Source organism: Budorcas taxicolor, chromosome 1, assembly GCF_023091745.1.
Source record: "Budorcas taxicolor isolate Tak-1 chromosome 1, Takin1.1, whole genome shotgun sequence".
Classification (NCBI taxonomy): domain Eukaryota; kingdom Metazoa; phylum Chordata; class Mammalia; order Artiodactyla; family Bovidae; genus Budorcas; species Budorcas taxicolor.
This window is the reverse complement of record NC_068910.1, coordinates 204,815,748-204,842,101: the sequence shown is the minus strand read 5'-3', so window position 1 is coordinate 204,842,101 and position 26,354 is coordinate 204,815,748. Positions and strand designations below refer to the sequence as shown.

The 26,354-nt window shown below is 43.0% G+C and overlaps 1 protein-coding gene across 1 annotated transcript in view; it reads left to right on the top strand.

The window, feature by feature from the left end:
• Positions 1-26,354, top strand: part of DSCAM (DS cell adhesion molecule) — a 678,525-nt gene that overhangs the window by 8,281 nt on the left and 643,890 nt on the right. Inside the window, exon 3 of the mRNA XM_052645681.1 lies at positions 13,377-13,523. Within this exon, the coding sequence (XP_052501641.1) occupies positions 13,377-13,523 (147 nt within the window). The remainder of the gene's footprint in view (positions 1-13,376; positions 13,524-26,354) is intronic.

Sequence of the window (26,354 nt, the reverse complement as noted above, 5' to 3'; positions counted from 1 at the left end):
TATCCATACATGACTAATGGAAAAACTGTAGCTTTAACTAGATGGACATATGCTGGCAAAGTAATGTCTCTGCTTTTTAATATGCTATCTAGGTTGGTCATAGCTTTTCTTCCAAGGAGCAAGCGTCTTTTAATTTCATGACTGCAGTCACCATTTGCAATGATTTTGGAGCCCAATAAAATAGTCTCTCACTGTTTCCATTATGTCCCTATCTATTTGCCATGAAGTGACGGGACCAGACTGGTTCCAAATAGGAAAAGGAGTATGTCAAGGCTGTATATTGTCACCCTGCTTATTTAACTTATATGCAGAGTACATCATGAGAAACACTGGGCTGGAAGAAACACAAGCTGGAATCAAGATTGCTGGGAGAAACATCAATAACCTCAGATATGCAGATGACACCACCCTTATGGCAGAAAGTGAAGAGGAACTAAAGAGCCTCTTGATGAAAGTGAAAGAGGAGAGTGAAAAAGTTGGCTTAAAGCTCAACATTCAGAAAACGAAGATCATGGCATCTGGTCCCACCACTTCATGGCAAATAGATGGGGAAACAGTGGAAACAGTGTCAGACTTTTTTTGGGGGGGGGCTCCAAAATCACTGCAGATGGTGATTGCAGCCATGAAATTAAAAGACGCTTACTCCTTGGAAGGAAAGTTATGACCAACCTAGATAGCATATTCAAAAGCAGAGACATTACTTTGCCAACAAAGGTCCGTCTAGTCAAGGCTATCATTTTTCCAGTGGTCTTGTATGGATGTGAGAGTTGGAGTGTGAAGAAAGCTGAGCGCCGGATAATTGATGCTTTTGAACTGTGGTGTTGGAGAAGACTCTTGAGAGTCCCTTGGACTGCAAGGAGATCCAACCAGTTCATTCTAAAGGAGATCAGTCCTGGGTGTTCTTTGGAAGGACTGATGCTAAAGCTGAAACTCCAGGACTTTGGCCACTTCATGCCAAGAGTTGACTCATTGGAAAAGACTCTGATGCTGGGAGGGATTGGGGGCAGGAGGAGAAGGGGACGACAGAGGATGATATGGCTGCATGGCATCACTGACTCGATGGACGTGAGTTTGAGTGAACTCCAGGAGTTGGTGATGGACAGGGAGGCCTGGCTTGCTGCAATTCATGGGGTCACAAAAACTTGGACATGACTGAGCGATTGAACTAAACTGATGGGACCAGATGCCATAATCTTTGTTTTTGAATGTTGAGTTTTAAGCCAGCTTTTTCGCTCTCTTCTTTCACTTTACTCAAGAGGCTCTCTAGTTCCTATTTGTTCTCTTCCATTAGGGTGGTGTCATCTGCATATCTGAGGTTATTGATATTTCTCATGAGTATCTTGATTCCAGCTTGAACCTTATCCAGCCCGGCATTTCACATGGTGTACTCTGCCGCCGCTGCTGCTGCTAAGTCGCTTCAGTCATGTCCAACTCTGTGTGACCACATGGACAGCAGCCCACCAAGCTCCCCTGTCCCTGGGATTCTCCAGCCAAGAACACTGGAGTGGGTTGCCATTTCCTTCTCCAATGCATGAAAGTGAAAAGGGAAAGTGAAGTCACTCAGTCGTGTCCGACTCTTAGCGACCTCATGGACTGCAGCCTACCAGACTCCTCCATCCATGGGATTTTCCAGGCAAGAGTACTGGAGTGGGGTGCCATTGCCTTCTCCAATGTACTCTGCGTAGAAGTTAAATAAGCAGCATGACAATATACAGCTTTGACGTACTCCCTTCCTAATTTAGAACCAGTCCGTTTTTCCATGTCCACTTTTCACTGTTGCTTCTTGACCTGCATACAGATGTCTCAGGAGGCAGGTAAAGTGGTCTGGTATTCCCATCTCTTTAAGAATTTTCCTGCTTGTTGTGATCCACACAGTCAAAGGCTTTAGCATTGTCAATGAAGCAGAAGTATATATTTTTCTGGAACTCTCTTGCTTTTTCCATGATCCAACAGATGTTGGAAATTGGATCTCTGGTTCCTCTGCCTTTTCTAAATCCAGCTTGAACATCTGGAAGCTCATGGTTCACATTCTGTTGAAGCTTGGCTCGGAGAATTTTGAGCATTACTTTACTAGCATGTGAGATGAGTGCAATTTTGCTGTAGTTTGAACATTCCTTGGCATTGCTTTTCTTTGGGATTGGAATGAAAACTGACTTTTTCTAGTCCTGTGGCCTCTGCTGAGTTTTCCAAATTTGCTGGCATGTTTAGTACAACATCTTATTGGAACCAGTAAGTGAGTTAGTTTATCAATATGGTGGTATATAAGACCAACACACAAACAAACACACAAAACACACACAGTCAGATTGCAAATAGAAAAAAATATGCTCTGTATAATAGCATCCAAAACCTAGGAATACTTAGGAATAAGCATAATGTTAAGTGCGAAAGACACACTAAAAATTACAAAATAGTTCTGAGAAAAGTGAAAGGAGAGAAAAAGCTGTTTTTTTCTTTCTTGAGTTAGAGAATGTGGTATTGTTCAATGTCCTTTCTCTCCAAAATGATCTATAGAGTCAATACAACCCAATTGAAAACCCAGTGGCCTTTCTTTATAACAAATATAAACTAATGAGTTGATTCTAAAATTTTTGTTGAAATTTCAAAGGACCTAGGAGAGGTAGTTGAGATGACTCAAGCACATTACATTTATTGTGCACTTTATGTCTAATCTAATGACATGGCTCACCTGATAGGAGGCAGTGGTCTGTGTTCCAGATGTTGGGGACCCCCCATATAGATACCTCTGTATATTTAAAATTAAAAACAATGACCAGACCAAGTGTTAGTGAGAATACACAGCACCTAGCTCTATCAGAAATTCATGGTGGGAGTATAAATAATACAGGCTCTTTGGAATAACAATTTGATAGTTTCTTCAAAGCTGTTATATATATCCCATCCATTTGATACTTAGGTGTTTACACAAAGCATATGTTCACACAAAGAGTTTTAAAAGAATGTTCACAGCAGCCTTATTTGATAAATGAGTAACCAAATTGTTATTTATCCACACAAGGGAATGCAAAATAATGAATTATTCATAAGACAATAGCAGGGAGGAATCTCAAAATAGTTATACTGAATAGAAGAAGCCAGGTGAGAATATATGTCCCATATGATTCCACTTACATAAAATTCTGAAAACATGCAGACTAATCTTTAATAATGGTTGCCTGTAAAGAGGATGGGAAGGAGGGATTACATGGGAAAATAAGTCAACTTTTGAGTAACGGATTTGTTTTTATCTTGGTTATGGTGGTGACTTTGTAGGTGTATACATATGGTAAAACATCAACAAACATGTGCAGCCTGTGTGTGTGCTCAGCTGCTTCAGTCCTGTCTGACTCTTTGCCACCCTATGGACTGAAGCCCACCAGGCTTCTCAGTCTGTGGGATTCTCCAGACAAGAGTACTACAGTGGGATGCCATGTCCTCCTCCCGGGGATCTTCCCAACCCAGGGGTTGAACCTGAGTCTCCTACATTACAGGCAGATTCTTTACCACTGAGCCACCAGGGAAGCCCCATGCAGCTTGCAGAAAGTCAATTATCTCATACAAAGTTGTTTTAAGAAAAAGCCAGTGATAGCACATTTCCGACGTATTAGAGTTGTCTTGATGTTCACATAACAGTAGCTAGTAATAACTGCTCTTATGGTGGGCATCTCTATACCTCTCTTCCCAGCCCACTATAACCCCCTTAATTGTTTCTTGCATCATCATTATAGAAAATGGTCCTGAATCCCTGGTAACAGATGATTGTACTAAGCGAGGGCGGTTAACCAAGTTAGTCTATTAGTTCCTGTGTCCTCTGAAATTGAAACTGAAATCTTGAGAGAGAGATTTCGAGAATGTGGGGTAGATAACGTTTCATCATGCATGTGACCCAGAAAAGGAGAGGAAGACTATTTGTGGGAATAGAGAAGGATGAAGTCTGGATCAAAGCAATACAGGCTGTGGTACTCTTCCTAAGGCCCACTTGCAGGTACCAGAGCTCTTACTCTCTTCAGAAAATGTTTTCTGTTTCAACTCAAGGCAGCTCAAACAGGCTTCTCCCACCAGCAGTCAGAGAGACCCAATAAATGGATTGTGTGCTAGACATTGTGCCGAGTCCTCTAAGCTGCACAACCATGTGGAGTAGATGCTTTTTCCATCTTCAGATGAAGGAAATAGAAGCCTCTGTGAATCTGTTGTTGGCTGTTCGCAGGGGTTGTGGTTGGGAGGGCAGTTTAGCTTAACAGCGCTGGGCTGGTATCTCACAGTCTCCAGAACATTTTGTGCTGATTCTCACCATTTCTTTGCTCCCTGTTTCCTCTCTGCCTCCTAAGTCCCTCTGGTCCTTCAGGGCCAACTCAAGGCTCAGGTTCCCTGATTCCCTAGACTCCTGTTACCGTTAGTCATTTTCAGACCCATGCACAGTCTGACTGTTTTCTTCTAGTTGTTCTGTCATGTGAATTTTCTTCTTTTCTTCAGCTAATTATTCTATACAGTGTGGGGATTTCCTTACTCCCTGAGCACTGCTTGACATGAGGGTGTGTACTATATGTAACTGATAATTTGAGGCATCTCCCAATTTAGGTAATCAGCTACAAAATAGAAGAAAAAAACCCAATTTTCATAAAAGTGGTACAGTGCCTTAGGGTTACATTGTTCCTCTGATAACCATTTCCCCAACAGGAAAGACATCAGGCACAACCCCTTCTACCTCCCAAAGTCCTCTGGTGTTCCCAAGAAATCCAACACAGGGGCATTTGTTTATGTTTTGCCTCTTCAGACCCAGGGATCAAAGGGGTTAGGAATAGTCTGAATCCAGCCTTCAGGAAAGGACCTGCCTTCCTTGGCAACGTCCAGTTCTCCAAACTTTCTCCTTAATCCCCTCTATCCCATCTTCCACCATCCTCTGATTCTTTCATAGACATACTGGGATCAGGGCTGACTTCATGGGATGGGGCCAGCCACACAGGGCCCAGTTCTGAGGGCCTTGTCCTCAAGCTTAAAGCTCTGCTGTTGCTGTCTTGAAATATAAATGTTTTTCTCTTTCCATTTCTGGGGGAAGTGTTTTGGGGCCATGGGACATGCTCCTGAGGCATGTAGGGAGTTTAAGCTATGTTTCAGCTTTCGTAGGGTCCCACCCCTTGCCACCCTCTGGGATGGGTTCTCAGCCACCTCTCCTGAAGTTCTTGGTGCCCCAATCCCCATTTTGCCTCCACCTCCCTAGCCACATCCAATGACCCCTGCTGCCCCTGTGATCCCTGGTACGCTGAGCCTTTCCCAGCCTCTTCCTCATTGCCCTGTCGAGCAAACACTGGAATCCTGCCTCCTTGTGGAGGCCTGGACAAGTGTGGGTGGAGTGAGTGTATGATCTGAAGTGTGATGGAGCCTGTCTCTGCCCCAGCAGCAGCACCACAGTGCATTAGCAAGTAACTCGCTGACGGTGAGCCTCTTGTCGACCTCCCATCCAGAAACCAAGAGTGTCCAGACACTGAGATTGCAGTCCCTTAGGCATCATTTTTCCACTACGGGTTGGGGCACCATGGGTATGGGAAGGGGAGATTAACTTTCTCATCCCTGGCTGTGACATGGTGCCTCAACCCAACAACTGGCAGGAAGCGGCCCTGCAGCTGGTGGGCTGTGTGTGCTGAGTCATGGAGTGGGTTCTGGGAGCCTATAAGCATCTTAACTTGACCATCAATGATCCCTGCATCCCAGGGAGTGCAAAGAAAGTAGAAAAAAAGTTGACAGCAAGACCATAGAAGAAAGAAAGCATTTTATATTTTATTAATGTTGTTCAGTCACTAAGTCATATCCAGCTCCTTGTGAACCCATTGACTATAGCCTGCCGGGCTCCTCTGTCCATGGAATTTTCCAGGCAAGAATACTGGAATAGGTTGCCATTTCCTTCTCCAGAGAATCTTCCTGATCCAGGGATTGAACCTACATCTGCTGCATTGGCAGGTGGATTATTTACTACAAAGCCACCTGGGAAGCTCTTATTTTATTCATATGTTTAACTTTTCCCTTCTTTCTAAATAAGGGCCTTGGATTTTCATCTTGCTCTAGGCCCCACAAATTATGTAGTTGGCCCCCTGTGGTTAAATTAATCTTCATAGATTAATGAAGGGTATGGGGTTCTTCCTTATTTACTAATCATTTGCATTTAAAGGGTTTTTCCACTTTAAAGAATGAAGTCTAACATTGAGGGTTGGATTAATGCACATTAGCTGTGTGGTCCCTTGCTCCGTGTATGTGCCTGGTTTTGCCCCAAAGTCATATCACTATAGATCCTCTCTCTCTGACCCTGCTATGATATTACATCTTAGGGAAGGATTTTACAGCTTGTAGAGTGATCAAGGGACACTGAACTGACTGTAGTGGATGCTGTTGAGAGTCAGATCCCCCAGGTCTGCAGGCTTGTGGCTGAGAACTTGGATTTATAGTTTTCAGAGGATTGCATATGCCCTGGCAATCCTGAACACAGAGAGTGGAAAGGGCCTGGTAATGCAATGCTCTTGGGCCCTTGGAACCAGCCCCAAGCTGTCAGAATACAAAGTCCTAGCTCCTGGCATGAGGTGCAGTGGCTCTGAGGTATAAGTTATGTTCAGAGTTTCCCTCTTCTCAGGGTCTGCTCCTGGGAAGATCCCAACCTAGGACACAAAGCACAATACTTGAGTAACACCACCTTGTAAAGGACACACCAATCATGTTTAAAGCAATAGTTACTTTTTGCCAGTTTTGGGTTTCTTGCCTAGTTTCTGTTATACAGTCAACCCTCAGTATACTTGGGTCCCAGATCTTCAGATGGGGAGGGCTGAGTGTACTATGTCATAGTATCAATATATAAGAGATTTGAGCATCCATGGCATGTGGTATCTGCAGAGGTTGGGGTCCAAGAACCAATCTGGTGCAGATATTTAAGAATGACCATGGTTAGTGGTAGTTGGATGTAGATTGAAGACTGCTGCTGATGCTGCTAAGTTGCGACAGTCGTGTCCGACTCTGTGCGACCCCAGAGACGGCAGCCCACCAGGCTCCCCCGTCCCTGGGATTCTCCGGGCAAGAACACTGGAGTGGGTTGCCATTTCCTTCTCCAACGCATGAAAGTGAAAAGTGAAAGTGAAGTCGCTCAGTCGTGTCCGACTCTACACAATTCTCTTGGGAGGGTTATGATGTCCTCAGAAGAATTTTATTTTACCATAAGAGGTATGTCCCAATAGATAAGCATGACCTTGTAAATTATGGTCTCCCCAGAAACAAACATATTTCCATTAATATGACAGAGCTCTCTAATGAAAACCCAAGACACTTTTTTTAAAACAATAGATAATGGCTATACATTCAAATGTTGATGCATGTATTATCTACAGTAAGGTTAGAAAGACTTTCAAAAGGGAAGCTCTGTTTTTTTCTATATCAATTTATCAAGTAGTTAGTAGAAATGCCTTAGTGTATGCCAAGCATTGTTAAATGTTCTAAGATAGTTTTGTAAAATACTGGATGCATGGTCTGTGCTTGTGGAGTGACTAATCTAGTGAGGGGAGTGGAGAATTTCCTTCCATGTCCCATTCTCTCTGAGCTGGATGGGGTTCAATGCACCATAGTTATATCCCTGCTTTGAAAAGATACATCCCTGGGTCTGGCCTGGGATATGGGGAGGAGGCAGCATCACAGAAATTGTAAACTCTGAAGGCTGCAGTGGTCCTGATGCTAGTGAGGCCTCTGGGGAGCTCAGAGAAGAGGGTGCTCCATGGTACTATGTGGGTTCCATGAACGAGGGGATCCAGGAGATGACTGTGGGTAATAACAGAGAAGGTGCCCAGCTGGTCACTCTAAGTTGTGGTTCCAGGAATGCAGCTTCATGCATAAGTGCATGCCTGGAGGGAAGACCCTTCCATCTCTCCCTGGGCATGTTCCTTGTCCCTGCCCTTTCCTGTCTGAGACTCCTTTCCTTGATTCCCATTAGAAATTCCCCCACCATTTGTTCACCACTTGTTGCCATTTGTTTATTGAAGCTTTGGGGAGATGGAGTGATTTTGCAGCTTAGAAATAGACATCAGCAGACACCCAAACTTAAATTTGACTCTTACACATTCTTAGGTGACCCCATCCTTGGGATAATGGGTTCTTTCTGTGGGCTTTTTGCCACCCTGTCCAGTCCCCCGTTCTCTTCTGTTCTCTGCTCATTTTCCTATTTTCTGTCTTGTACTCTCCCACTGAGACCAGATTCTCATTCATTGATGAGTTTGATGAATTCATCTGTTGTCTCTTTCCAATTTATGATTTTAGACTTCCTCTCTTCCAAGAGGGCTATTTATCAAGGCGTTTTTCTGTACAAAGTCAGTTTCCTACCCTGTGTATAGCAGTGACATTTCTGAGGTCAGGCCCTCGGGTACTCTGAATGATTGCCCAGTGAACCCCCTGCAGGTGTGGCACTACCACCTGGACCATCACATCACACCACACAAAGAGTGCAGAAGATGCCTAAGCTTCTGACAATCTCTCTGGTTTGGGATAGGAATGAAAAAATTCTCAAGTTAGGAAAATATTAAATGTTAATACTAAAAAGCAAGACTGGGAGCTATCCTCTTCTGAATTCTCTTAATAATGACTTTTATTGTTGTTGTCACTAAGCCACGTCTGACTCTTGGGACCCCATGGACTAGAGCCCTCCAGGCTCCTCTGTCCATGAGATTTCCCAGGCAAGAATACTGGAGTGGGTTGCCATTTCCTTCTGCAGGACATCTTCCCGACCCAGGGATCAAACCCTCATCTCTGGCTTGGAGGTGGATTCTCTACCACTGAGCCACCAGAGAAGCCCTGATAATGACACTCTAATACTAAAATCCTTTGCATATCGCAGAGCTAGCACTAATCTTAAAAGCGCTTTTTCTAGAGCATTGCTTACAACTGCCTATTAGGAGATTTCCTTTCACACTCATTCTTAAAGCAGTCAGTATATTTATTTCTTTTGAAGTTAATTTCCTGGCCAGTTTTCTTGACTCAGACTTGTCCAATAAATGACTAAAACTTTAAGAGAGCTCATTGAAGGGTAAGATAAGTTGTCTCCATGGATATCTTAGAAAAATCATAGACTTCACAGAATTCAGAATTTGAATCTTGCTATCCCAACCCCCTCATTTTAAATGTGAGGAAATAAAACTCTGGAGAAGTAAGGCTTTCACCCAGGTTTACAGACGTGGAAGGAGGCATAACCTGGATTAGACACACTGAAGTCTCCTTATCCTGGAGGCAGGGGTCTTCTGGACAGATGGGAGATGGTGTGGATCCAAGTAGCTTTATCCAAACTCTTCACAGCAGGCATGGTTCTGGGAGCTTTATCAACATTAACTGTTTGAGTCATCACCATTGACTTACTTGGTAGTTATTTTTTTTTAATCAAAATTGTCATTAAATAGATATGAAGAAAACTTGCTCACTGTAAAGTGGTAGGGCCTGGATTTGAACCTGGGCGGTTGGGCTTGCGGGGTGGGCACTGGCCCCCAGCACCCCTTCTTCTGGCCTAGACAGCTAGCTTGTGGAAGTCCCCTGAGCTTTCGCTGGGCCATGTCTGTTGTTGGGAGTGCCTGGTCAGGCTCCATTATCAGCATCATTGCCTAAGTGACAGGAAGCAGAACCATCATTTCCCAAACTGCTTCGCCACTGTCAGAAATTCACTTGCAAAGAGTTATTATAATTATCACATAGTTTTAAGGATTCCCAGGAGAGGCTGCCTTTTTTGATTTTTTAAAAAATCCTTTCTGTTCATAGTCTGAAATTTTTTTCCTTGTTCCTCACAGGACATGGAAGTTTCCTATCATTATAACTCCAGTTTAAGAAACTACTTCCCTTTTTTTAAAAAAAATGTAGTGGTGTGGCTGCATTCCAGGTGGCTTAGTAAGAATCTGCCTACCAATGCAGGAGAAGTGAGTTCCATCCCTGTGTGAGGAAGATCCCCTAGGGAAGGGAATGGCAACCCACTCTAGTATTCTTGCCTGGAGAATTCCATGGATAGAGGAGACTGCGAGGCTACAGTCCATGGAGTTGCAAAGAGTCAGACATGAAACTGAGCAACTAACATTTTCACTTTCACTTGTATCATTTTCTTAGTTAGATTCCACTATAAGCATCATCATATGATATTTCCCTTTCTCTCTGACTTACTCAGTATGACAGTCTTTAGGTCTATCCATGGATAACCAACAAGGACCTACTGTATAGCAAAAGGAACTCTCCTCAATATTCTATAACAGCATAACTGGGAAAAGAATTTGAAAAAAATAGATCCATGCATATTTTTGGCTGAGCCTCTTTGTTGTACACTTGAAAGTAATAAAAGATTGTTAATCAACTATACTCCAATGTTAAGAAAACAAAGCAAAATGAACAAAAACTACTCACATCTGGGTACATTTAGAGGTTAGATAAACTGGTTTTTTTTTCATGTACAGTAATGAGAAAATTTATTAAATGCTTTATAGATTATAACATTTAAAAGTTCAGCAAAGCTCTAAACATTTAGAGTTTTTAAGACTTATAACCTTTTAGTTTTGAAGCTTTAAAAAAAATCATTTGAAGAATCAGCAAGTAAACACTCTGAAAAAGGAAGAAAACAGTATCAAGATTCAATTACAGATATTCACAGATTTTGTTCTTTTGCCTTCAAGAGCCAGCAAATAATAATTTCTCATAAATAAGGTTATGCCTTTAAATGTCTTTGGTCCTATTCATTTCTTCACACCATATATATATATATATATACCTACCCACACATATCACTTAAACCTTCTTCTAATCTGCCTTAACTAGAAGATAACTGAATGAACAGACTGCTTGAAATAAAGACACACGGGAAGTGCTACAACTAAGTTAACACAATAAGAAGGAATCCAGGAAACTAAATGAACAGCATCTCCTCCTGGCACTACCATTATCCAGTGAAAGATCGTGAACACTTGAACTAGGGGAGCAGCAGGAGTGTGGGAGACAATCCACAGGCCATGCAACTGATTGCATTTGAGGGAACAAGGAGAAGGACAGAGCACAAGAAAAGATCCAGGTGTTGTTTGTTTGTTGAAGAAAAATTGCCGTGGAAAGGAGAAAATGCTAGCTTAATTGGCTCAACATCACTTATAATTAACAACAAATGAGCAATGCCATAATTAATAATTGATAAATACACATCTAAACAAGATACTTTTTCTTAACAAACTAACAAGTTGGTTAACACCCATTATTGGTGAGCATGTGCTGAACCCCTGCTCACACTGTTGAAAGGAAGGTAAATGACAGAACCTTTTAAGAGGAAAATTTTCAAAATTAAAAATACACTCTTTGGCCCAGCAATTCTAATTCTAGGAATTGTTGATAATAATATGCTCCAAAACCAACCAACCAAGATGAATGCATACTAATGTTCATGATCAGTTATTCATAACAGTAAATAACTAAAAACAACTTTACATATTCATTCAGGAGGCATTATTTAAAGCCATTATGATATACCTTGTCAATGGACTCTTAGGCAGATGTTTAACAGAACGTAGGAAGATTGGATTAAGGGGGAAAAAAGCAAGGCTCCTATTTTTATATATTACCATTTGTGTGAATTTTTGAAAGTCCACATGTACACACATGTGTGTACACACAGATATTATTCTGGCATTGTCATAAATATTTTTCTGGTAGACAACGTGAGAAACTTAACAATGGCTATCTCGGAGGAAGACAATATGGCGGAGGAGCAGGTGGAGGGGGCGTACTCCTCTCTCCACGCATGCGTCAGGAATACCTCTTCAGATGCAGGGGATCTCACAGAGCACCCGCTGAGAGTGGGCAGGAGTCCCTGACCGCCCAAAAGGAATATACAGATCCACACAGAACTCGGTCTTCCCTGTGGATGTGGAAGCATGAGATGACGTGGGACTTGCTCAGTAACACATGTGTACAGCCTGGAAGTTTAGGGGAATTTCCCCTATGTTGGGTAACCCTTTGACCCTTGAGAGAAGCGGCAGGTAAATGCTCTTAAGATCCTTCTGTCTTGAAGGCCAATCCCGAGATATAAATGTGTCTGTAACCTCTTGGTGGGTCAAGTGTACGAAAAAGTCAAGCGATCAGTGACGCTTGATACCAAGCAAAAGTCAGCTTGATAATTGACGCTTCCTCCGTTGCTGCCTCGGAGAAGGCAATGGCACCCCACTCCAGTACTCTTGCCTGGAAAATCCCATGGACGGAGGAGCCTGGTAGGCTGCAGTCCATGGGGTCGCTGAGTCAGACATGACTGAGCGACTTCCCTTTCCCTTTTCACTTTCATGCATTGGAGAAGGAAATGGCAACCCACTCCAGTGTTCTTGCCCGGAGAATCCCAGGGACGGGGGAGCCTGGTGGGCTGCCCTCTATGGGGTCGCACAGAGTCGGACACGACTGACGCAACTTAGCAGCAGCAGCCGTTGCTGCCTCACTCTCATTTTCCCTCACTCCTGCTTCTCCTCGGTTATGTTTTCTGATATAATGGTAGCACACAGCCTTTGCTTTCTGGGGGTTAAAGATAAGAGGGTTTGCAGCTATGAAACCTTGACCTACTATATTCATCTTCCCAACACCAGAGGAATTTGTTGACAGATGAAGCCAACATAGGTGGGTGAGGATATACTAATCACAAAGAAAAGGAGCTGGGCTCACTGGATTATGTCAATGCTTGGCAATTCCAGACTCCAGTTTCATGAAACAATACAATTTCTTACTGTCTCAGTCAAGTAAGTAATTGTATATGCTGTTAATTTCAACTGAAAGGATACTACCTATATCTTGTTTAATATTTCAATCATTATTTGTGATTTCTTCCGTTACTTTTAATTCCATTTAATTCCACAATGGGAAATAATTGTGAGATTAAACAAATATCTACCTTTTTTTCTTGGCTTCAAAAAAAAAAAAAAAAAAAAGGCAACATCTTTCCATAAGAGGCCAGGGAAGGATACTTTCAATAATGGTTTTATTTTGTGTGTGACAGTAATATATATTTAAGAATATAATTCTTACAGAGCATTTATTTAAGAAGTCTTTACACTATGGGTGTATCTTTAATAATTTCTAGGGATCAACCACCCTTCTTGAAAAGACTCCCTTGACGTGTTTAACAATCGGTGTGGCAAACAACTCAATTAAGATAAACTGTTCTTAGATATACACATGCCCTTTAGTTCTTAATGTAGTTTATTATTAAGAGACTGAAAGTCTTTTAAGACATGAGATACAGGTTTCTTAATTTTTTTCCAGTAAATATTATACTTGATGCAGTTGATATGTGAAAGATACAGTGTGTATAGATCGTCTGAGAATGAGCCTGTGTGTGTGACCAGGGTCCTCTTCTTACCTTCCAGTTTTACGGGAGCCCTATACAGTCCGTGTGGAGGACCAGAAAACCATGAGAGGCAATGTCGCGGTCTTCAAGTGCATTATCCCCTCCTCGGTGGAGGCCTACATCGCCGTGGTCTCATGGGAGAAAGACACCGTGTCACTCATCTCAGGTAGGGTGTGGGCTTCCTCGGGCCAGGCGGGGCGCCAGGCTGTCCTGCGCACAGCTCCTTCTGGATAACGAATCGGGTCTCCATGTATTCGCGCACTGTAATGAAGAATGTGTGTGCTTCAAGTTGACGCTGTTTTCGATTAAACGTGGTATCAGTGTTTTCTTTCGGTTTGTATGGCTGGATTCATAGGCTCCAGTGAATTGACTGATGGATAGAAACTTGTTCCTTGCATTATGTGTATAGTCATTGAGTTACTTTTGGTTTCCAAGTTACCAAGGAAACATTTTGGTTTTATTTCTGCTGCTGGGAATAGAAATAGAGGATTGTTGTTATCTGTGAGAAACCTCAGAACTGATATCCTTATATTCTCTGTAATCTGGAAAATGGAAATCCTGATTTTACGCTATGCTCAGCCTTTCAAGTGTCTTCAGAGTCATGTGATATCTCTGGCCTCTTTAAGATTTTATTTGGGATATGTAGTCAGTGGCTGAAATACATACAGATAGATAGGTAGATAGATAGATATGTACATAAATAGCTTACTGGTTTACTTTTGGTATTTAGAAAAGATACCGCTGAAGTCTAACCTCGAAGACATTGTGGTTCTACTTTTCTCATGGTTTTTAAGCTGAGTTCTTGCTCCTTGCAACTTAATTGAAAAGCCATGCAGAACTTGGCTCAGTTTTCCTGTGTTGCACATCTTTGGATAATGCCTATTAGATGCTTTTGGAAAATTGTCGTGATGAGCACTGAATGTGACATAATGGGTTATAAATGATTGGTTTTCTTTACATGTCCTTGTGCACACGTGTGTGAGTGAGTGTATGCCCGTGCACACATTCTAATGTCACTATTGAATGCCACCAACTTTGTGTCAGTTTATAGAGATAGGAAACTGGAGCTAAACCCCCATGGTGAAAGAGCGTTTGTGTTACTTGTCAATAATATTGATTTGCTAGGTAGCATAGGTCACTATTACCACTAGGACCGTTAACAAATCATTAAACTAGTACAAACTCCAAATCAAAAATTTAATTTTTCATTTTTATCGTGCATTACAGTGAACTCTAGGGGATAATTGATGTTTTTGGCTTTCTTTAATATTATCTTATAGTGAATTTAAAGTCCCTCACACTTCACTGAACAATAAATTCCTTGCTAGTATGTTTATTAATCATAGTAATTTGTTAACTTACAGTATTGAAAAAAAATACTGAGCTTAAGACTTAAATGTGATTGCAATAATCAGAATAGAGACTCACCTGTACTGTTTTATTTGCTAATTTTGATTGTTTAATGATCTTAACTGCTTTACTTTAGAGGTCATTTTAGTTTCTTGACCACAGATGGAGAAGCTTGATGACAAGTTAGTCTGGCTGAGCCCCAAATTGGAGTCAGGAACATTCAGATGTGCATGGCAAGGGTTTGTGGGTTCAGGGAAGGGGAGAAATTGGTGTGATGTGTGAAACCTCCCACACTCGAGGGCCTAAGCTCAGGGATCCCCTACCACCTTATAGCCACCATCAAATGTGCAACCTCAGCGTCTGCCCTAGAAGAGGAAGAGAGCCAGGGAGAGTGACAAGCTGCCTCTAAGCACTTCTCCTTGGAGGTGACAGATGTCGCTTCTGTTACATTTATTTGATGAAGCAAGTCACATGGCCATGTCTGAATTTAATGGGGCATGTGGCTGAAAGGAGAGAACTGGAAATCTGGGTGAGAAATAGAAATACCTACCATGAGGTTATATATCTACATCTATGCTCAGTCACTAAGTTATGTCCAACTCTTTGTGACCCCATGGACTATAGCCCGCCAGGCTCCTCTGTCCATTGAATTTTCCAAGCAAGCATGCTACAATGGGTTGCCATTTCCTCCTCAAATCTGTATCTATATCTGTGTCTATATAAACATGTATATCTATTCTTGTGTTTCCCAGATACCTTTAATTAATGGTATGCTTTCATTCATGTTTCACCTTTTTGTAATCTATGTGAAGAGACTTTTTTCTTCTGCCAACATGTGCCTAATGAAACTAAAATGAGAGGAGTTTTATATCTGGTGAGTGGAGGGGATGCTGGCACGCATATAACTCCTAGTGCAGTGAGGTCAGGGGTGGGTCAGAGGGGGCTGGTGGGGCTGCCTTCAGAGCTGAGAGCAATCAGGAGAGAGTGAAGCAGCTGTGCAGGTGAGCCCTGTCCATCCACCATGGTGATGTTTGGGAGCCACTGCTCAGCCCCATGGGGCCAGAGTACCCCTAGGGGAAGCAGAGTAGCAAAGGTCTGCTGTTAACAGGTGAGTCTTGGGGCTCAAGGCTGGGTCTCTTGGGAAATCTTGGCTAATTTAAATGGGTATCTATTGTCCAGGCATTTCTTTGAAATGAAAAAGAAATTTAAGATGGGTATATTCCTATAAAAATAAACAAAATGGCTTCTATTGGCACAACATACTAATCTTGCCCTTCATCTTGGGTAAATAAGGCTGAAAGAATAAGGCTGGGTTACATCCTTTTAGGGGTGAGTATACCACCCAAGGTCTATCAGCATTTCCACAGGAGCGGCATGGTGTCATTGGCCATTTCTACCATGGTGTCACTCCTGGAGTGGGGCTTAGGAACCCACTCCAGTATTCTTGCCTGAAGAATCCCATAGACCGAGGAGCCTGGTGTGCTATGGTCCATGGGGTTGCAAAGAGTTGAACATGATGGAAGCAACTTAGCACGTGCACATGTACCATGGTGTCACTAGCTTCATGCACGTGAGGTCATACACCAATTTCTTCCCAGGGGAGGTCAGAGTTGGCCCAAATGTGGACTCAGGGATCAAGTTGCACCTTTTTGTTGTGTGAGTTCATTATGTCACTGATGTTAAGAATGTAAATGAGTTCATTAATATTTTGATCAGTCTTTGAAAGGAATTCAGTTATAAGCTGAATGTTTGCATCCTGCCCCCCACTCCAAATCCACGTTGAAGTCCTCACCTGCTGAGATGGTGTTGGGAGGGGAGGCCTTTGGAAGGTGATTAGGGTTAGGTGAGGTCCTGAGGGATTGGGTCCCCCCCATGGTGGGATTAATGACCTTGTAAGAGGAGAATGGAACTCTTTTGCAACACGTGAACACAGGGTGTGAAGGTGGCTGTCTGCATCCCAGAAACCAAGAGGGCCCTCACCACCCCCCAACCATGCCAGCACTCTAACCTCCAACTTCCCGTGTCCAGAACTGTCAAGAGTAAATGTCTGTTTTTGACATTTTGTGTACTTTGTTATAGCAGCAGAGCTGAAACAGGTGGCAAGAAGGAATCTCAGTCTCCCTGGGGAGGAAGGGCGCCTTGTGTCCGATGTTGCTTTATCCTCTGCTCTGTGGTCTACCTGGGCTCCTCACCTGAGCCACAGGACACCCCATGGTTGACCTTGACCCTCAGACTCTGGCACAGTGAAAGATGAAAGTGAAAGCGTTAGTCACTCATTTGTGTCCGATCCTGTGGACTGTAACCCACCAGGTTCCTCTGTCCATAGGATTCTCCAGGCAAGAATACTGACTGCAGCCCGTTGCATTGCCCTTCTCCAGGGGATCTTCCTGACCCAGGGTTGGAACCTGGGTCTCCCGCATTGCAGGTAGATTCTTTACCATCTGAGCTACCAGAGAAGACCCCAAAAGCATGCACCCAACATGGGGCTTGAACCCAGGACCCTGATGAGAGGCTAGCAATTGTGTGGAGAGAAAAAAATCTCAGCCACATACCTGGCATGTAGTGTCCTCTTTTAATATGATGGTTCTTGTCTTACTGCCTTTCTGAAATAAGCCAGGAAAAGCAAGCGTGATGAGGTCTGAAGGCATTTTTAAAGCACCCTTATCACTTCTCATCCTCTAAGCAAAAATGAGAACCTTTGACTATCAGATATGAATGTAGCCCAATAAAAATGTACTCTGAGGAGGGATGGGCTTCAGGGGGTATTGTTGATATGAAGATGGATATGTAGGACCCCGCTGGAGAAGGACAATATCCGCAACTCTGTGTCCAGGTTTCACTCAATAGTCTGTTGTGAATTTCTTCCTGACTAGGGAGGCTGGCAGTCAGAGAGCCCAGCACTCTACGTCTGTTTCCTCTGATAAAATTTTGAAAATCTCACTGGGGGTTTAGCCACATTAACATCAAAGACACAGCCCAAGGGTAACCGGATTTGGAAAATTGAAAGAGCAAACATGTTACTGTTCCCCCATTCCTGGAGAATCTGCCTCCCTCTTTCGCATTGGCCCGATATTTCCCATCTGAACACCTCTGTTAGTGATGGCTCAAGGAGAATTTCATCTCTGAGGATCAATGAGTTTAAGTCCAAGGATGATTATCTTCTTCCTGTATTTAGAGTAAAAGTGAACAATTTTCTGCCCACATTAAATATCAAAGGATGTCAGCCTAGCACTTCGCATGAAAAACGTGTGTTGTGAGTTTTGGCTGCTGTCTTTGGGTCTGGTCGTCACAGATAAGGCAGGGCTGTGCTTTAAGGAGCATCGCCCGCCCGAGTTTCCCCCCAACCCCCCCGCAGAGATGGCTTCGTCTTGTGGGAAGCTCAGGGGAGAGATTACTGTTCCGTGTGGCAGGTGAGAGCTGTGGCCCCTATATGGGCAACCATTACATGAACAGACACTTTTGAATCATTTTGCCTGGGGAGACATGGAAGGTTTCACAAAAGAAGTGATCGTTTAAGACAGTCTTTGCATTTTAGTATGCGGAAAATAATTATATTGTATATATGAGGCCTGAAGGTTGTCTTAAGAACACTTCAGCAAGCTTAAAACTAGAAGCAGATTTGATGTGATATGTTTTCATTTAGACTTTCTTTTAGGCTTCCCTCCTGGCTCAGCTGGTAAAGAATCTGCTTGCAATGCAGGAGACCTGGGTTTGATCTCTGGGTTGGGAAGATCCCCTGGAGAAGGGAAAGGCTACCCACTCCAGTATTCTAGCCTGGAGAATTCCATGGACTGTTTAGTCCAAGGAGTCACAAAGAGTTGGACACGACTGAGCAACTTTCACTTTCTTTTAGATGGAGAGAGGCACACAGCTGTTGGGGGCAGCAATAGTGATGCTGCAGTGGGTGGTGTGTTTGCCTGCTCTGTTCTGCTCCTGTCACACAGAGCTCTGCGAGCCTGTGGCCCCTCTTTCTAAGGTGCTTACATTTTAATTTGACTTCTAGTCACTGGGCATTTTCAAGGCATTCTCTTAGATAGCTCTTCGTGTTGCCATGGCAATGAGACTCAGTTCTGCCCTCAAGGTGCTTATGAGCAAAAGGAATCAGATCAACATCAAAATGATATAAGGAGTAGACCTATAGTCATTTGAAAGCTTCGTCTTTGATTTTTAAGGTACCAGAGAGTTGCAGAATTAAGAAGCATTTCTTTAACACTCATTAAAAGTAAATTTATAGGGCCAAATGGAAACTATAAGAGAAATATCTTTATATCTATCTATCCACTCATCCATCCAACTACCTATCTATTATCTATATTGATTTTCAGCACATAGGAGCCTTATTTCAAACACTGGAAATTATTCTTAGCACAAGAAGTATGCAGCAAACTGGAATTGAAAGGGTGGCTGTTTTTGTTCAGTCACTAAGTTGTGTCTGACTCGGCGACTCCATGGACTACAGCTGCCAGACTTCCCTGTTCTTCACTATCTCCCAGAGTTTGCTCAGATTCAGGTCCATTGAGTGGGTGATGCTATCTAGCCATCTCATCCTCTGCCACTCCCTTCTCTTTTTACCTTCAATCTTTCCCAGCATCAAGGTCTTTTAGAATGAATTGGTGCTTTGCATCAGGTGGCCAAAGTATTGGAGCTTCAGCTTCAGCATCAGTCCTTCCAGTGAATATTTAGGAATATTCAAACAGTGGGGAGATGTAATATTTTCACTGTGCTGTATTTTGGGGATCAGGCTAACTGAAAAATATATTCCACGTGAAAGTTGACCAGAAGGGAAGGTCCTGTTCTCTTGCTTTTTAAAAGCCATCAATTGATTATAACTTTACCTTTTAAGTCAGTTGCTCACTAAATTAGTTTTTACATATTATTCTACTGCCACCTGGAAGTAATTAAAACCCAGGTTGTTTACAGATCTGGAGAAAGCTCATATAACGTGAGGCTGGAGGTCGTACTGATGATGGACACAAGCCTGGCTTTCTAAAAATGACGCAGTAATCAGACCCTAAAAGACTCAGAATAAACAGAGAGCCTTCTGATAGTCATCATGAAGAAGACAGATTCCCACACTCAGAATTAGAAACTGTACTTTGTAGATCGTATCCTGAAACAAATAAAAAATATGTTTCTGACTTCTGAACTACTGAGAGAGAGAGTGTCTCATGGCAATAGGCATGTTAACATAATATTTAAACAAACAAAAAGAGAAACAAGAAAGTTTGGTACCAAATTTAGCCCATAGCGTCTGTGGAGTATGTGTGTGTGAGGGTGTGTGTGTGTGTGAGGGGGTGTGTGTGTGTGAGGGTGTGTGTGTGTGTGTGTGAGGGTGTGTGTGTGTGTGAGGGTGTGTGTGTGTGAGGGTGTGTGTGAGGGGGTGTGTGTGTGTGTAAGATCCCTGGTCTGCTATGATGGCATGAGTCATTAGGTCAGCCAACAGTACCCCTTGCTTTCCTACTCCTAGTGTTACCAGGAGAATATGGCTTCCAATTACAACTCTGACAGTGATTCTCTGGGCAACACTGGGCCACTGCCTCTTTCTCTTGCTGCAGCTTTCTCATGGGATAAAGGTTGGTTTCAGTGGTTCCCCTTACAATACAATAGCAGAATACTAAAATTGCAAATTAAATAATCTCCTTCTAAGCCAACTACTGTCCAAGTTATTTTTCTTCATCTTAGATTTAATCTCATAGAATTTTAATTTGATGTGTGTGTCAAGGGTTCAGTTATTTACTGGGAAGACTCCCAAGACCCTGCAGCCTGGCCTTCTGTTCTCACTGCTGAGGTTTTTCCCACCATGAAAAGGTGCAGAGCACAATCAGCATAGGGAAAAGGCACCCGGGGAGGAATCAGAAGGAAACCAGGTATGAGCTTCCTAGAGTTCATTCTCCCTGGAGTCATAGGGTGTGCGCTTATTCCCCCAGCAAAGAGCAGTGATGGATATGAAATGCTGTCTATCAGGAAGCTCATTAAAGACTTGCTATCCACAGTTTTTACTGGGGGGGCTCGTCACATAGGCGTGTCCCTGGCATGTCCCCAGATTCCACACTCCTAGAAGGAAAGCAGGTGTTCAGCATAAGCAGTATTTTTACATTTTAGGCACAGTGAGCCACTCTTATCCACTGTGGGAGTAGTAACCCTTCTGGAATTCTCCAAGGGTAGCAGCCTCAGACCAACTGTGTTAACTCTTCTCTTACAAGGCAGCTTCTTCAATGGTGGTGCCTTGACATTTTCACTTGTTTTCTAATTCAACCATCACTTTTCATATATGCCCAGTACCAAAGGCTGGAAAAACCACATGAATAAGACATACTTTGAGGACTTTATCACCTCCTACCCATATTTCACAGCCTATAGATAGATCTCACCCCAAATTCTTTAATATCTCCAAGCACATTGACCCAGTTTCTTTCCTGGCTCCACTTGAATGTCAATATAGTTTCATTTTATGCTCAGCTATTAGCGATTGCCTGCCTGTTCTCCTCTCTATCTGTTATTTTGGTTCTTTCTAGACTTCAGAAACAGATGGTAAACCTAGTCATTCAGATGTCATTTGGACCCAAGTGCATTTTCTGGTCTCTTGCTCATTTGTGAAGTTTCATTTCAGCAAAATTGAAGAGACTAACAGGATCATTCATGAAATATTATCAGCAGTGATGACAATAAATAATATTGTTTTTATTATCACTATCATCAAGTTAAACCAGATGTCATTAATCGAAATTTGCTGGGCAATGTGCCATAGTATAAGAAAGTAGGATTCAAGATTTCCAAACATAGTTTTTGACTCAGAATAAGAAAAATAAAAGTGAGGTCACTTCAGTCGTGTCCAACTCTTTGCGACCCCATGGACTGTAGCCTGCCAGTCTCCTCCATCCATGGGATTTTCCAGGCAAGAATACTGGAGTGGGGTGCCATTTCCTTCTCCAGGGGATCTTCCCAACCCAGGGATTGAACCTGGTTCTCCTTCATTGCAGGCAGATTCTTTACTGTCTGAGCCACCAGGGAATTCCTTCAGAATAAAAGATCAGTGTGAAATCAAGACCGAGACCTGAGATAAACATGAATAATGCTGGACTCTTCATGCTGCGTCCTCTTATGTACTGGGCAAGTCCAAGTGGATGAAGGTCCCTCACTTGGTATGTTTGTGACAGGAGCTCCAAGCAGAGGCACCATGCTTGTCTGCCCTTTCTGGTTTAACTTCTGGGAAGATGGGACAGGACAGTAAAACTTCCAGCATCCCAGACTTCTTCCCTTCTCAGCATCCCCATCAGCAGCAGAATCCCCCAGTCCAGAGAGTTGCATCATGGTCTTCTCCCTCCCCGAGCCTGCTGAGCCTGGCTGACCATTCACACCAATTAATTTTGACTACCCTTCACTGTCTCTCCAGATCTTTGGATATTTCTGTCATTCTTTTCCGTGTTGTTGAAAGGGGCTTCCGAGCTTTTCCTAGTTCTTAGGCTGCCCACTCCCAGCCCCTTGTGGATCTACTCTCTAATGTTCAGAAAATAATATCTTTTACTACATTGTGTCTGAAACCAGCTCTCTCCCGTGACCTCTCCTACCTCAAACATTGGATTCATTGTGGGTTTTTTTTTTCTGTTTGTTTCCAGTCTACTCCCAACCAGTGCTGTGGTCACGACCCCCCTGACTTTTCTAGGACCTGTTTCCATCTGTTTTCTCCACTGTGGCCTCTGCCATCACCTCTTCAGTGATTACTGTATGTCTTATAACACAGGTGCTCAGCTCCCCCAATTTTTTTTTCGTTTATTTTTTAAATTTTTATTTTTTCATTTTTAAAATTTTTATTTTTACTTTATTTTACTTTACAATACTGTATTGGTTTTGCCATACATTGACATGAATCTGCCACGGGTGTACATGAGTTCCCAATCCTGAACCCCCCTCCCACCTCCCACCCCATAGCATCTCTGGATCATCCCCGGGCACCAGCCCCAAGCATCCTGTATCCTGTATCGAACATAGACTGGCGATTCATTTCTTACATGATAGTATACATGTTTCAGTGCCATTCTCCCAAATCCTCCCACCCTCTCCCTCTCCCTCAGAGTCTAAAAGTCCATTCTATACATCTGTGTCTCTTTTGCTGTCTTGCATACAGGGTTATCATTACCATCTTTCTAAATTCCATATATATGTGTTAGTATACTGTATTGGTGTTTTTCTTTCTGGCTTACTTCACTCTGTATAATAGGCTCCAGTTTCATCCATCTCATTAGAACTGATTCAAATGTATTCTTTTTAATGGCCGAGTAATACTCCATTGTGTATATGTACCACAGCTTTCTTTTCCATTCATCTGCTGATGGACATCTAGATTGTTTCCATGTCCTGGCTATTATAAACAGTGCTGCAATGAACATTGGGGTACATGTGTCTCTTTCAACTCTGGTTTCCTTGGTGTGTATGCCCAGCAGTGGGATTGCTCCTTTGCTAGCTTCCATATCATAATGAAGGATAGGGAAACCTGGTGTGCTACAGTCCACGGGGTCGCAAAGTGTTGGACACAACCTGGCCACTGAACAACAACAACAATGCTTTCATTTATTCATTTTTCCCTGGAAAATTTGCTAAAAGAATAGTCTATACTCATCATTATTCTTAATCTGTAGTGATTTGGTCTATGCCCCTTACGTTCTACTGAAGCTTACCTTGTCAAGGTTCCTCAAGGCTTCCTAATATGTGTCTCTTGTTGAGACATTCTCTCTGACATCCTCCTCCACTGGCCGCCCCTCTACACAGCCATGGGGAACTTTCTCCTGTCTGTTTCTTCACTTTCTCTTTCCTTGAGTTCACATCTTTTCTTCCCTGCTCAGAAATGTGAATAGACCCCCAAACTCAGGCCTCACCACTTCCCTTTCTCAGTCTTCACTTTCTCCATTTTTCATTTCATCCCTTTGCCAGACGTCATCCATCGCTTCTGCAGATCCTGACTTTGGATCTGTCTTCTCTTCTGGGATTGATCAATTCCAATCTCTGCCTGCTCCCTTCCTGCCACTTCCAGCAGAATATAACTAACGTAGAACTAATCTTTCCCCCCAATCATGAGTGAATTTGCCTTTACATTACTCTTTTATTTTGATAAGAACTATTAGTTTCCAAACAGTCACTGCCTTGGTGGCTTAAAATAACAGGAATTTGCTCTGTCACAGTTGAGGAATCCAGAAGTCCAAGGTCAAGGTGTCAGGAAGTCCGTGCTCTCTGAGACATCTAAGGGAGCGGTTGTTCCATGGGTCTCCCCCAGGTTTTGTGCTTCCTGCTGTCCTTGGTGTTCCTTAGCTTGTGGATGCACACTCCACTCTCTGTCTGTCATCACTTGGCTTCCTATGTGTGTGACTCTGTGTCTCTTCTCTGTTTATAAGGACACCAGTTATGTTGAATTAAGGGCCCACCTACTCCAGTATGACTGCTTTTTGAAAAATTCCATCTGCAATGACCCTATTTCCAAATAAGGTTACATTCTGAGCTCCCAAGAAGGGTATGAATTTGGGGAGAACATTGTTCGACCCAAAACATTAACAAATCATTTTAATTTTTTTTGACTCTCTCTCTCCTATTCTGCATCTTTCTATTTCCTGCTTGACCCATAATAGACAGCTGATAAATACTTATTAAAGAGGATCCTTAAACACATTTTTTTTTTAAAGGAAGGAAACAAAAATCAGAAAGTCTCAGGGTATGGCAAGAGGTGCCAGCACCCAGCAGTTCCTGGGCTGCCCCAGCCCCGCTCCAGCTGAGTCAGAATGCCAGCTGGCAGCTGCCCACTTCCCCCCGGCTGCCTCTCCTTCAGCTTTGAGGAGCTCACACTCACGATCACGCTGGGCTGGGGGCCAGGATGGGACAGAATCAAGGTGGTCCTGGGCCAAGACACCAGGCCTCTAGGGAAACTGCTTGACTTGCATTTTCAGATCACGCTATGGACAGAATTGTGCCCTTCACACCCAAATGCAAAAGTTCTAATCCCCATGTATCTGTATCTGGAAATGGGGTCTATAGATGGTAAAGTAAGGTTGGATGAGGTGGTAAGCGTTGAGCCCTTATCCCTTAGGACTGTGGCTGTGTAAGAGAAGAGACCTGGTGTCCACGGTGAGAAAGGAAAAGATCTCACCAGACCTTGATCTTGCTGGGATCCTCGTCTTGGATGTCCAGCCTCCAGAATTATGAGAAATAGACATGTGCTGGTTAAGCCACTGAGTCTGTGGTGTTGTGTTAGGGCAGCCCAATCTAACGCAGATAATATACACATGAACTCAGTTTCTGAATTTAATTCTGCAATTCTTGAGCTCCAAGTGTTACTGTACTTCCCTACTCAACTTTTTGGGTTGTGTGGTACTGCATAGGGCTTTCCCCGTGGCTCAGTGGTAAAAAAAATCTGCCTGCCAGGGCAGGAGACACAAGAGACATGGATTCAATTCCTGGGTGGGGAAGATTCCCTGTAATAGGAAATGGCAACCCACTTCAGTATTCTTGCCTGAGAATTCCGTGGACCGAGGAGTCTGGCAGCCTACAGTCTATGGGCTTGCAGTGAGTTGGACACGAGTGAGCATTCTTAGGATACTATATCAGTTCAGTTCAGTTCAGCTGCTCAGTCGTGTCCGACTCTTTGCAACCCCATGAATCGCAGCACGCCAGACCTCCCTGTCCATCACCAACTCCCAGAGTTCACTCAGACTCGTGTCCATCGAGTCAGTGATGCCATCCAGCCATCTCATCCTCTACTGGTCACCATGTTATACAGGATACTGTATAACATGTATATAATACCATATTACACATATGAAGCAATCTGATGATTCAGTGAGCACTCCTATTTTCAATGGATGATACAATTTTCATGTGCAGTGGATTATTTGACATCTCAGAGTCCCGTGTTTCCCTTCTCTTAAAGAAATTGAGTCCTTTATTAATAGAAAAATGAAGAATACAATGCCCCCTTATCCACAGGGGATACAATCCAAGACCTCCAGTGGATGCCTGAAACTGTGGAGTGTACCAAGCCCTATATATGCTGTATTTTTCCTATTCATAGCTACTTTTGATACAGTTTAACTGATAAATTGGCACAGTAAGAGAATATCTGAATTGCCAGTATCACTATTCTTGCTTTGGGGCCTTTATTAAGCAAAATAAAGTTTCCCAGAACCAAGAGGGTTCCTAAGTGACAGAGCAGTGTGTAGCTTGTTCCATGTAGGTACGCCAGACAAAGGGATGAGTCACATCCCATATGGGGTGGAGCAGGTGGGGCGGAATTTCACCATGCTACTGACAACAGTGCACAGTTGAAAAGTTATGAATTATTTATTTCTGAAATTTTCCACTTAATGTTTTTGGACTGCAGTTGATAGCGGGTAACTGAAACCTTAGAGAGCCAAACCATGGATAAGTGGGGTTGATTCTAAACCTCCCGAACGACTAGCAGTCTGAAAATTTACACACAATACAATCTTTTTTCCGTAAATACCCCAAGTTCCAAAGTCAGTTCCAAGGGAACTGTAGTTTCATTGGATGAACTTAGTAGTGAAACATCTACAACTAAGCTGTATTTGGACAATTGCATTGACTGTGCTGTGTCCATGTGTCAGGAAGTAGAAAGAATATTCACAAAATATTTCAGGCTGTTTAG